Raw genomic sequence first — 13734 nt, 5'->3', positions numbered from 1 at the left:
TCTGCATTTGACTCATACCTTGATTAACAGCCTCCGGGATGTGAGGGGAGCAGTGAGCAGCAGCGGTGGCCGCGCCCGGTTATCATTTTTGCTGATTTAACCCCCAATTCCAACCTTAATGACTGCCATTAATGCCAACATAACACCATCTTTGAAGATATATTAGTCAAATACAATTCTGTGAGGTAGCAGTCCTTAAAAATGGATTAAATATTTTTTTAAAAAGCATAAAAACAACTTAATGCCTTCTAAATACATTGTGAGATTTTTAGTTAGCATGTAGCACATATAGCTATGCTAGTGTTGCTAACCTAGCATGATGTTAAAATGTAATGTTGGCATGTAGCTATGCTAATGTTGCTAACCTAGCATGATTTAAAAATGCAATATTAGCATGTAGCGCACGGAGCTATGCTAATGTTGCTAACCTAGCATGATGTTAAAATGTAATATTAGCATGTACAAATAGTTATGCTAGTGTTGCCAACCTAGCATGATGTTGAAATATAATATTAGCTTGTACACACAACTATTGTAGCGTTGCTAACCTAGCATGATGTCAAAATGTAATGTTAGCATGTAGTTCACATAGCTATGCTAGTGTTGCTATCATAGCATGGTGTTAAAATGTAATGTTAGCATGTATAGCACATAGATATGTTAGCCTTTTTAACCTAGGATAATGTTGAAATGTAATGTTGGCATGGAGCTCACATAGCTATGCTAGTGTTGCTAACCTAGAATGATGTTAAAATGTAATGCTGTCATGTAGCTCACTTAGCTACGCTAATGTTGCTAATCTAGCATGATTTAAAAATGCAATATTAGCATGTAGCGCACGGAGCTATGCTAATGTTGCTAACCTAGCATGATGTAAAAATTTAATATTAGCATGTACAAATAGCTATGCTAGTGTTGCCAACCTAGCATGATGTTGAAATATAATATTAGCTTGTACACATAACTATTATAGCGTTGCTAACCTAGCATGATGTCAAAATGTAATGTTAGCATGTAGTTCACATAGCTATGCTAGTGTTGCTATCATAGCATGGTGTTAAAATGTAATGTTAGCATGTAGAGCACATAGATATGTTAGCCTTTTTAACCTAGGATAATGTTGAAATGTAATGTTGGCATGGAGCTCACATAGCTATGCTAGTGTTGCTAACCTAGAATGATGTTAAAATGTAATGCTGTCATGTAGCTCACTCAGCTATGCTAATGTTGCTAATCTAGCATGATTTGAAAATGTAATATTAGCATGTAGCGCACAGAGCTATGCTAATTTTGCTAACCTAGCATGATGTTAAAATGTAATAGCATATACAAATAGCTATGCTAGTGTTGCTAACCTAGCATGATGTTGAAATTTAATATTAGCTTGTACACATAACTATTGTAGCGTTGCTAACCTAGCGTGATGTCAAAATGTAATGTTAGCATGTAGTTCACATAGCTATGCTAGTGTTGCTATCATAGCATGGTGTTAAAATGTAATGTTAGTATGTAGCACACATTTAGCCTTTTTAACCTAGCATAATGTTGGAATGTAATGTTGGCATGGAGCTGACATAGCTATGCTAGTGTTGCTAACCTAGCATGGTGTTAAAAAGTAAAGTTAGTATGTAGCTCACAATGCTATTCTTGTATTTCTGACCAAGCATCGTGTTAAAATGTAATGTTAGTATGTAGCTCATTTAGCTATGCTAGCGTCGCTTACCTAGCATGGTGTTAAAATGTAATGTTAGCATGTAGCTTACATAGCTAGGCTAGTGTTGCTAACCTAGCATGATTTTAAAATGTAATATTAGCATGTATAAATAGCTATGCTAGTGTTGCTAACCTAGCATAATGTTAAAATTTAATATTAACATGTAGCTCACATAGCTATTGCAGCATGTCTGACCTAGCATGATGTTGAAATGTAATGTTAGCATGTAGCTCACATAGCTATGCTGGTGTTGCTAACCTAGCATGATGTTAAAATGAAATGTTAGCATGTAGCGCACATAGCTGTGCTAGTGTTGCTAACATAGCATGGTGTTGAAATGTAATGTTAGCATGTAGCGCACAGAGCTATGCTAATTTTGCTAACCTAACATGATTTTAAAATTTAATATTAGCATGTACAAATAGCTTTGCTACTGTTGCTAACCCAGCATGATGTCAAAAAATAATGTTAATATGTAGCTTAAAAAGCTATGCTAGTGTTGCTAACCTAGCATGATGTCAAAATTTAATGTTAGCATGTAGCTCACGGAGCTATGCTAAAGTTGCTAACCTAGCATGATGTCAAAATGTAATGTTAGCATGTAGCTCACAGAGTTATGCTAAAGTTGCTAACCTAGCATGGTGTCAAAATGTAATATCAGCATGTAGCTTAAATAGCTATGCTAGTGTTGCTAACCTAGCATGATGTTAAAATGCAAAGTTAACACACAGTATGCTTACTAAAAGTAAACAAAATCAACAAGGACTAATACACAACAGTGTACTACATCTAGTATATTATAGTACTTTTATTTCCAAGAGTTTTGTTTGACAAATAGTTTGGAAAGGCCCTAAGGAGAAGAGCAACATGTGAAAGAGAAAGTGGATGAAAGGCTGACAGAGAAAGAGAAGAGAGAAGAATGATGAGGAGAGACATGTCCGCCAGCTGTGATGACCTCATCACTGGCAGTGATGCTGCTCTACACTAGACTATCTTTACACACACACTAATGTCATTTATATATATACTGTGATATCATTGTGGGCTAGCTCCGCCCCCTTAGGACCCAATAACCTACTCATGCTAGGTTTTCAATTAGCATAGCTTTGTGAGCCACATGCAAACATTGCAATTTAACATGATAGTTTAGAAACACTTGCATAGCTATATGAGCTACATGCTAACATTACATTTTAACATCATGCTAGGTTAAAAAAACGTAGCATAGCTATATGTACTACATGCTATAATTACATTTTAACGTCATGTGAGGTTAAAAGCACGAGTGTAGCTGTATGAGCTACATGCTAACATCACATTTTAACATCTTGCTAGGTTAAAAACACGAGCGTAACTATATGAACTACACGCTAACATTACATTTTAACACCATGCTAGATTAAAAACATTAGCATTGCTATATGAGCTACATGCTAACATTACATTTTAACATCATGCTAGGTTAAAAAAACGTAGCATAGCTATATGTACTACATGCTATAATTACATTTTAACGTCATGTGAGGTTAAAAGCACGAGTGTAGCTGTATGAGCTACATGCTAACATTGCATTTTAACACCATGCTAGATTAAAAACATTAGCATAGCTATGTGAGCTTCATGCTAATATTACATTTTAACATCATGCTAGGTTAAAAGGATGAGAGTAGCTATATGAGCTACATGCTAACATTACATTTTAACATCATGCTAGGTTAAAAACACGAGCATAGCTATATGAGCTACATGCTAAAATTACACTTTAAAATCATGCTAGATTAAAGACATTAGCATAGCTATATGAGCTACATGCTAACATTACATTTTACCATCATGCTAGGTTAAAAACACGAAGGCTATATGAGCTACATGCTAACATTACAATTTAATATCATGCTACGTTAAAAACAGAATATATGAGCTACATGCTAACATTGCATTTTAAAATGCAAGGTTAGCAACATCAGCATAGCTATGTGAGTTTTATGCTAACATTACATTTTAACATGCTAGTTTAGAAACACTAGCACAGCTATATGAGCTACATGCTAACATTATATTTTAACATCATGCAAGGTTAGCAACATTAGCATAGTTATGTGAGCTTCATGCTAACATTACATTTTAACATCATGCAAGGTTAAAAACAAGAGTATAGCTATAAGAGCTACATGCTAACATTACATTTTAACAAGCAAGGTTAGCAAAATTAGCATAGTTTTGTGAGTTTTATGCTAACATTACATTTTAACATCATGCTAGATTAAAAATATTTGTATACCTATATGAGCTACATGCTAAAATAACATTTTAACACAATTCCTGATTAAAAACATTAGCATAGCTATGTGAGCTACATGCTAACATTACATTTTAACATCATGCTAGGTTAAAAACACAAGCATAGCTATATGAGCTACATGCTAACATTACAATTTAATATCATGCTAGGTTAAAAACACAATATATGAGCTACATGCTAACATTACATTTTAAAATGCAAGGTTAGCAACATCAGCATAGCTATGTGAGTTTTATGCTAACATTACATTTTAACATGCTAGTTTAGAAACACTAGCACAGCTATATGAGCTACATGCTAACATTATATTTTAACATCATGCGAGGTTGGCAACATTAGCATAGCTATGTGAGCTTCATGCTAACATTACATTTTAACATCATGCAAGGTTAAAAACAAGAGTATAGCTATAAGAGCTACATGCTAACATTACATTTTAATATCATGCTAGGTTAAAAACACAATATATGAGCTACATGCTTACATTACATTTTCAAATGCAAGGTTAGCAACATCAGCATAGCTATGTGAGTTTTATGCTAACATTACATTTTAACATGCTAGTTTAGAAACACTAGCACAGCTATATGAGCTACATGCTAACATTATATTTTAACAAGCAAGGTTAGCAAAATTAGCATAGTTTTGTGAGTTTTATGCTAACATTACATTTTAACATCATGCTAGATTAAAAATATTAGTATACCTATATGAGCTACATGCTAAAATAACATTTTAACACAATGCCTGATTAAAAACATTAGCATAGCTATGTGAGCTACATGCTAACATTACATTTTAACATCATGCGATGTTAGCAACATTAGCATAACTGTGAGTTTTATGCTAACATTACATTTTAACACCATGCAAGAATCAACGAATTAGCATAGCTATGTGAGCTACATGCTAACATTACATTTGAACATCATGCCAGGTTAGCACTTAGCAACATTAGCCCAGCTAATAATCAGTCAGGATCCTGAGTGGGCAGCCCTGTGAAGCCCCCAACATGACTCTTTAGTAAGTGGTGGTTGATGCAGACTATGTCCACTTGGACGTCACGTCCTCCTAAAGCTGCTGGAGTGTGTGGATGATGACAAGATGCAGGTGTGTGACGTGTGTGACGAGGTTTCTGCAGGAGGAAAGTAGGTCTTGCTTCTCACGCTGAGGATGATGATGATGATGATGATGATGACCACATGTCCTACCCTCTCATTTCTCATCCCTAAATTGGACATGCTGGCCACAGCCTTCCTGCCCCTCCCCCTCCCCCCCCTCCTGTTGACTACTCTCACATTACTGTACTTGTATTACTGTACTATATGTGTCTTTTAGAAGTGTAACCTTTTGAATCTTGTCTAATTTGGGTCATGTTTCTCTTTGGCAACTAGTCACATTTTAGCATTCAACACACTTATACAAGTGTAAAAAGAAGTTTGGCGCTATATTGCAAGTGTAAAAAGTTTAGCACCTCATTGCAAGTGTGAAGAGGTTTATCGCCATGTTGCAAGCGTAAAAAGAAGTTAGGCACTATATTGCAAGTGTAAAAAGAAGTTAGGCACTATATTGCAAGTGCAAAAAGAAGTTAGGCACTATATTGCAAGCGTAAAAAGAAGTTGGGCACTATATTGCAAGTGTAAAAAGAAGTTGGGTACTATATTGCAAGCGTAAAAAGAAGTTTAGCATCACATTACAAGTGTAAAAAGGTTTATCGCCATGTTGCAAGTGTAAAAAGAAGTTAAGCATTATATTGCAAGTGTAAAAATAAGTTGGGTACTATATTGCAAGCGTAAAAAGAAGTTTAGCACAACATTACAAGTGTAAAAAGGTTTATCGCCATGTTGCAAGTGTAAAAAGAAGTTAGGCACTTTATTGCAAGTGTAAAAAGAAGTTGGGTGCTATATTGCAAGTCTAAAAAGAAGTTTAGCACCACACTGCAAGTGTAAAGAGGTGTATTGGCGTGTTGCAAGTGTAAAAAGAAGTTAGGCACTATATTGCAAGTGTAAAAAAAGTTTAACACCCTATTGTAAGTCTAAAAAGAAGTTTAACACCATATTGCAAGTGTAAAAAGAAGTTAAGCACTGTATTGCAAGCATAAAAAGAAGTTAAGCACTGTATTGCAAGCATAAAAAGAAGTTAGGCACTATATTGCAAGTGTAAAAAGAAGTTAGGCACTATATTGCAAGTGTAAAAAGAAGTTAGGCACTATATTGCAAGTGTAAAAGAAGTTTAGCACCATATTGCAAGTGTAAAAAGAAGTTAGGCACTATATTGCAAGCGTAAAAATAAGTTTAGCACTATATTGCAAGTGTAAAAATAAGTTAGGTGCTATATTGCAAGTGTAAAAAGAAGTTTAGCACCACATTGCAAGTGTAAAAAAGTTTATCGCCATGTTGCAAGTGTAAAAATAAGTTAGGTGCTATATTGCAAGCGTAAAAAGAAGTTAGGTGCTATATTGCAAGTGTAAAAAGAAGTTAGGCGCTATATTGCAAGTGTAAAAATAAGTTAGGCACTGTATTGCAAGTGTAGAAATAAGTTAGGCACCACATTGCAAGTGTAAAAATAAGTTAGGCACTGTATTGCAAGTGTAAAAAGAAGTTAAGCACTATATTGCAAGTGTAAAAAGAAGTTTAGGACTATATTGCAAGTGTAAAAAGAAGTTGGGTGCTATATTGCGAGTGTAAAAATAAGTTACTATATTGCAAGTGTAAAAAGAAGTTAGGCACTATATTGCAAGTGTAAAAATAAGTTACTATATTGCAAGTGTAAAAAGAAGTTAGGTACTATATTGCAAGTGTAAAAAGAAGTTAGGCACTATATTGCAAGTGTAAAAATAAGTTACTATATTGCAAGTGTAAAAAGAAGTTAGGTACTATATTGCAAGTGTTTAAAAGAAGTTAGGCACTATATTGCAAGTGTAAAAAGAAGTTAGGTACTATATTGCAAGTGTTTAAAAGAAGTTAGGCACTATATTGCGAGTGTAAAAAGAAGTTTAGGACTATATTGCAAGTGTAAAAAGAAGTTGGGTGCTATATTGCGAGTGTAAAAATAAGTTACTATATGGCAAGTGTAAAAAGAAGTTACTATGTTGCAAGTGTAAAAAGAAGTTAGGTACTATATTGCAAGTGTAAAAAGAAGTTAGGCGCTATATTGCGAGTGTAAAAATAAGTTACTATATTGCAAGTGTAAAAAGAAGTTAGGTACTATATTGCAAGTGTAAAAAGAAGTTTAGGACTATATTGCAAGTGTAAAAAGAAGTTAGGTGCTATATTGCGAGTGTAAAAATAAGTTACTATATTGCAAGTGTAAAAAGAAGTTTAGGACTATATTGCAAGTGTAAAAAGAAGTTGGGTGCTATATTGCGAGTGTAAAAATAAGTTACTATATGGCAAGTGTAAAAAGAAGTTACTATATTGCAAGTGTAAAAAGAAGTTAGGTACTATATTGCAAGTGTAAAAAGAAGTTAGGCGCTATATTGCAAGTGTAAAAACAAGTTACTATATTGCAAGTGTAAAAAGAAGTTAGGTACTATATTGCAAGTGTAAAAAGAAGTTAGGCGCTGTATTGCAAGTGTAAAAATAAGTTTAACACCATATTGTAGGTTTAAAAAGAGGTTTAACACCATATTGCAAGTGTAAAAATAAGTTAGGCGCTATATTGCAAGTGTAAAAAGTTTAGCACCACATTGCAAGTGTAAAGAGGTTTATCACCATGTTGCAAGTGTAAAAAGAAGTTTAGCACTATATTGCGAGTGTAAAAATAAGTTACTATATTGCAAGTGTAAAAAGAAGTTAAGCGCTATATTGCAAGTGTAAAAAGAAGTTAGGTACTATATTGCAAGTGTAAAAAGAAGTTAGGTACTATATTGCAAGTGTAAAAATAAGTTTAACACCCTATTGTAGGTTTAAAAAGAGGTTTAACACCATATTGCAAGTGTAAAAATAAGTTAGGTGCTATATTGCAAGTGTAAAAAGAAGTTAGGTACTATATTGCAAGTGTAAAAAGAAGTTTAACACCCTATTGTAGGTTTAAAAATAAGTTAGGCACTATATTGCAAGTGTAAAAAGAAGTTAGGCACTATATTGAAAGTGTAAAAATAAGTTTAACACCCTATTGTAGGTTTAAAAAGAGGTTTAACACCAAGTGTAAAAATAAGTTAGGCGCTATATTGCAAGTGTAAAAAGTTTAGCACCACATTGCAAGTGTAAAAAGAAGTTTAGCACTGTATTGCAAGTGTAAAAATAAGTTACTATATTGCAAGTTTTAAAAAGAAGTTTGGCGCTATATTGCAAGTTTTAAAAAGAAGTTTGGCGCTATATTACAAGTGTAAAAAGAAGTTAAGCGCTATATTGCAAGTGTAAAAGTTGGGTAAAAATAAGTTGGATACTATATTGCAAGTGTAAAAAGAAGTTTAGCACCACATTGCAAGTGTAAAGAGGTTTATTGCCATGTTGCAAGCGTAAAAAGAAGTTAGGCACTATATTGTAAGTGTAAAAAGAAAATAGACACTATATTGCAAGTTGAACACCCTATTGTAAGTCTAAAAAGAGGTTTAACACCACATTGCAAGTGTAAAGAGGTTTATCGCCATGTTGCAAGCGTAAAAAGAAGTTAGGCACTATATTGGGAATGTAAAAAGAAGTTAGGCACTATATTGCAAGTGTAAAAAAAAGTTTAACACCCTATTGAAAGTCTAAAAAGAGGTTTAACACCATATTGCCAGTGTAAAAAGAAGTTAGGCACTATATTGCAAGTGTAAAAAAAGTTTAAGACCCTATTGAAAGTCTAAAAAGAGGTTTAACACCATATTGCAAGTGTAAAAAGAAGTTAGGCACTACACTACAAGTGTCAAAATAAGTTAAGCACTGTATTGTAAGTGTAAAAATAAATTGTGCACTATATTGTAAGTTTAAAAAGAAGTTTAACAGCAAGTCCGGGTTTTACAGCTAGTCCAGGTTTTACTGCAAGTCCAGTCCGGGTTTTACAGCAGGTCCAGGTTTTTACTGTAAATCCAGTCCGTGTTTTACATCTAGTCCGGGTTTTACAGCAAATCCAGGTTTTACTGTAATTCCAGTCCGTGTTTTACAGCTAGTCCGAGTTTTACAGCAAGTCCAGGTTTTACTGTAAGTCCAGTCCGGGTTTTACAGCAAGTCCAGGTTTTACAGCAAGTCCAGTATTACAGTCCAGGAGGCGGAGCTAATAAGTGGGCGGGTGCGGGGGTGTAATGGCTGCAGAGATTGCAGGATGTGGGAGGAGCCTTTAAAGGCCGTCTTTGTGTGCAGCGTCCCAGCATGCATCAATGCCACGCTTGTCTGGGCTTTTATTTTGAAAGACATGAGCTCATGTGAGGAAAGAAGCGTCTGGGCTGACTTATAACAGTCTGCTAGTCGGCACTAAGTGTACTAAGTGTACTAAGTGTACTAAGTCATGTTCCAACACTGGAAGAAGCGCGGCACTTACCAGCTGGAGTCCACACCAGCACCCACACCTCTGGAACACTTCTCCTGGTCCTCATCCTTGGACGCCATCCATCATCTGTCTGGTAAGGAGGGAGTATTCCCAGACTACTAGTTATCTACTTCTTTCTACAAACCCCGTTTCCATATGAGTTGGGAAATTGTGTTAGATGTAAATATAAACAAAATACAATGATTTGCAAATCCTTTTCAACTCATATTCAGTTGAATATGCTACAAAGACAACATATTTGATGTTCAAACTGATAAACTTCATGACTGCAACACGTGCCAAAGTAGTTGGGAAAGGGCATGTTCACCACTGCGTTACATCACCTTTTCTTTTAACAACACTCAATAAACGTTTGGGTACTGAGGAAACTAATCCTTGAAGCTTTGAAAGTGGAATTCTTTCCCATTCTTGTTTTATGTAGAGCTTCAGTCCTTCAACAGTCCGGGGTCTCCTCTGTCGCATTTTAAGCTACATAATGAGCCACACATTTTCAATGGGAGACAGGTCTGGACTGCAGGCGGGCTAGGAAAGTACCCGCACTCTTTTTTTCACGAAGCCACGCTGTTGTAACATGTGTTGAATGTGGCTTGGCATTGTCTTGCTGAAATAAGCAGGGGCGTCCATGAAAAAGACAGCGCTTAGATGGCAGCATATGTTGTTCCAAAACCTGTATGTACCTTTCAGCATTAATGGTGCCTTCACAGATGTGTAAGTTACCCATGCCTTGGGCACTAATGCACCTCCATACCATCACAGATGCTGGCTTTTCAACTTTGCGTGGATAACAGTCTGGATGGTTCGCTTCCCCTTTGGTCCGGATGACACGATGTCGAATATTTCCAAAAACAATTTGAAATGTGGACTCGTCAGACCACAGAACACTTTTCCACTTTGCATTAGTCCATCTTAGATGATCTCGGGCCCAGAGAAGCCGGCGGCGTTTCTGGATGTTGTTGATAAATGGCTTTCAGTTTGCATAGTAGAGCTTTAACTTGCACGTACAGATGTAGCGACCAACTGTATTTAGTGACAATGGTTTTCTGAAGTGTTCCTGAGCCCATGTGGTGATATCCTTTAGAGATTGATGTGGGTTTTTGATACAGTGCCGTCTGAGGGATCGAAGGTCACGGTCATTCAATGTTGGTTTCCGGCCATGCCGCTTACGTGGAGTGATTTCTCCAGATTCTCTGAACCTTTTGATGATATTATGGAGCGTAGATGTTGAAATCCCTAAATTTCTTGCAATTGCACTTTGAGAAACGTTGTTCTTAAACTGTTTGACTATTTGCTCACGCAGTTGTGGACAAAGGGGTGTACCTCTCCCCATCCTTTCTTGTGAAAGACTGAGCATTTTTTGGGGAAGCTGTTTTTATACCCAATCATGGCACCACCCTCCTGTTCCCAATTAGCCTGCACACCTGTGGGATGTTCCAAATAAGTGTTTTGATGAGCATTCTTCAACTTTATCCGTATTTATTGCCACCTTTCCCAACTTCTTTGTCACGTGTTACAAAACGTTTGTTTTGAAGGGGTGATTGCCAACTTCCTGTTGATTTTTGCTGAAGGATGTAAATGAAGGAAACGTAGGTCTAAGTGAGACCTACATAGATGTTTTTGTTTCATGTCTCTACGACATTCCTATTGTAAGTTACAAGCAGTTTTGTCGGTTTTCTTCCTAGGAGCAGTTGTGTCTGTGTTTTACTGTATTTCTAGGGGGCGCTAGAGCGCAATTTTGAGTTTTGGGGTTTGTTTTTTTTTATTAGATAGCATTTTCCGCCAGTCTTGATGTGTGTGTCCAGTTTGGTGAGTTTTGAAGCATGTTAAGTGGGTCAAATTACAGCTCAAAGAGGCAAAAATGACATTTTTGAGGAAACATTTGTTTTGAGTGGGTTTTTGCCAACTTCTTGTTGATTTTTGCTGAAGGAGGTCAGTGTATGAGATATAGGTCTAAGTCAGACCTACATAGAGGTTTTTGTTTCATGTCTCTACGACATTACTAATGGAAGTTACAAGCAGTTTTGTCTGTGTTTTTTTCCTAGGGGGTTCTAGTGCGCAATTTTGAGTTTTGGGGTTTGGTTTTTTGATTAGATCACACTCTTCGCCAGTCCTGATGTGTGTGAAATTTGGTGAGTTTTGAAGCATGTTAAAGGGGTCAAATTACAGCTAAAAAATTTAATAATAATAATAATAAAATGCTAGGATCCTCTGTCCCAATTAGTTCATCTACAAAACAGGAAATCATGCAGGAAAAACTTGCACATGTTTCTGTGATCAATTCACTGATGTTCTTGTGGAATCATTGACTCAAAAACATGCCGTGGATTTTGTGGTGATTCTGGATCCTACTAAAGCTGTGTCCTTCCGAGGGTCCAGAGGCCTTTAAATATATTTTACGGGGATCCTGACCAGCGGGGGGGGGGGGGGGGGGGGCGGGGGACATAGTCACAGGGAGCGTGGGTTGACTTCTTTCTCCGGGCGTCAGCACCAAACCGCTGAGAATCTCCAGCGGCGTTACCGAGCGGAATAAATAAGAGGCCTGCGTCAGGAAGAGCATCTGGTGTTTAAGCCAGTGTGGGCATGCGTCACTGTGGTGACCATGAAGAGTGGAGAAGGAAACATGGCAAGAAGCAAAGGCCGTCTGGATCACAGCCAAACCTGCACAAATATGGAGCACACGCATGGGGAGAAATAGGCATTTTATTCCAATTTTAATAAAGCCGTTTGCAAAACCCAAAGCCAGAGAAGTTGGCGCTAAGGCTGGGCGATAGGGACGGAAAAGTATATCTCGATATATATAAATAAAATAAATGATAAATGGGTTGTACTTGTATAGCGCTTTTCTACCTTCAAGGTACTCAAAGCGCTTTGACACTACTTCCACATTTACCCATTCACACACACATTCACACACTGATGGAGGGAGCTGCCATGCAAGGCGCCAACCAGCACCCATCAGGAGCAAGGGTGAAGTGTCTTGCTCAGGACACAACGGACGTGACGAGGTTGGTTCTAGGTGGGATTTGAACCAGTGACCCTCGGGTTGCGCACGGCCACTCTTCCACTGCGCCACGCCGTCCCTTGTTTGTCATACCAGTGTGAAAAGAAGTAGTTAACAGCCATGCAAGCGCAAAAAGAAGTCATTAATCGTAGAAAAGGGTAAAAAATAAGTGGTTATTTGTCATGCAAGTAGTAAAAAGAAGTGGTTAACCATAGAAAAGTGTAAAAAGAAGTGATGAACCATAGAAAAGTGTAAAAATAATTGGTAAACAGTCGTGCAAGTGTAAAAACAAGTGGTTAATTGTCATGGAAGTGTAAAAAGAAGTCATTAACCATACAAAAGTGTAAAAATAATTGGTAAACAGTCGTGCAAGTGTAAAAAGAAGTGGTTAATTGTCAATGGGGGTGTTAAAAGAAGTCATTAACCATAGAAAAGTGTAAAAAGAAGTGGTTAACAGCTATAAAAGTGTAAAAAGAAGTCGTAAAGAGTCATGCAAGTGTAATAAGAAGTGGTTCATTGTCATGCAGGTGTAAAAAGAAGTCGTTAACCGTAGAAAAGTGTAAAAATAATTGGTAAACAGTCGTGCAAGTATAAAAAGAAGTGGTTAATTGTCATGCGGGTGTAAAAAGAAGTCATTAACCATAGAAAAGTGTAAAAAGAAGTGGTTAACAGCTATAAAAGTTTAAAAATAAGTTGTAAAGAGTCATGCAGGTGTAAAAAGAAGTTAAAAACTATGCAAGTATAAAAAGAAGTTATTAACAGTCATGCAAGTGTAAAAAGAAGTGGTTCATTGTCATGCAGGTGTAAAAAGAAGTCGTTAACCGTAGAAAAGTGTAAAAATAATTGGTAAACAGTCGTGCAAGTGTAAAAAGAAGTGGTTAATTGTCATGCGGGTGTAAAAAGAAGTCATTAACCATAGAAAAGTGTAAAAAGAAGTGGTTAACAGCTACAAAAGTTTAAAAATAAGTGATAAAGAGTCATGCAAGTGTAAAAAGAAGTGGTTAACAGCCGTGCAAGCTCAAAAAGAAGTCAATCGTAGAAAAGGGTAAACAATAAGTGGTTATTTGTCATGCAAGTAGTAAAAAGAAGTGGTTAACCATAGAAAAGTGTAAAAAGAAGTGATGAACCATAGAAAAGTGTAAAAATAATTGGTAAACAGTCGTGCAAGTGTAAAAAGAAGTGGTTAATTGTCATGCAAGTGTAAAAAGAAGTGGTTCATTGTCATGCAGGTGTAAAAAGAAGTCATTA

General features: G+C 36.4%; 1 protein-coding gene across 4 annotated transcripts in view; it reads left to right on the top strand.

Annotated features, from left to right (window-relative positions):
• Nucleotides 1-13734, top strand: part of plekhg5b (pleckstrin homology domain containing, family G (with RhoGef domain) member 5b) — a 178084-nt gene that overhangs the window by 6913 nt on the left and 157437 nt on the right. Inside the window, exon 1 of one of the 4 annotated variants that reach the window (XM_061902682.1) lies at nt 9367-9561. The exons of 2 other annotated variants lie outside the window; for them this stretch is intronic. In XM_061902682.1, the coding sequence (XP_061758666.1) occupies nt 9447-9561 (115 nt within the window). In that variant the 5' untranslated portion in view covers nt 9367-9446. Of the gene's footprint in view, nt 1-9366; nt 9562-13734 lie in introns of those variants that run through there. One more of the 4 variants, XM_061902681.1, reaches the window with a different exon arrangement.

The sequence above is a fragment of the Nerophis ophidion genome, linkage group LG06 (assembly GCF_033978795.1).
Source record: "Nerophis ophidion isolate RoL-2023_Sa linkage group LG06, RoL_Noph_v1.0, whole genome shotgun sequence".
Classification (NCBI taxonomy): Eukaryota; Metazoa; Chordata; class Actinopteri; order Syngnathiformes; family Syngnathidae; genus Nerophis; species Nerophis ophidion.
Note: the sequence above shows the minus strand (reverse complement) of the source record. Positions and strands in the feature narration are given on the sequence as shown.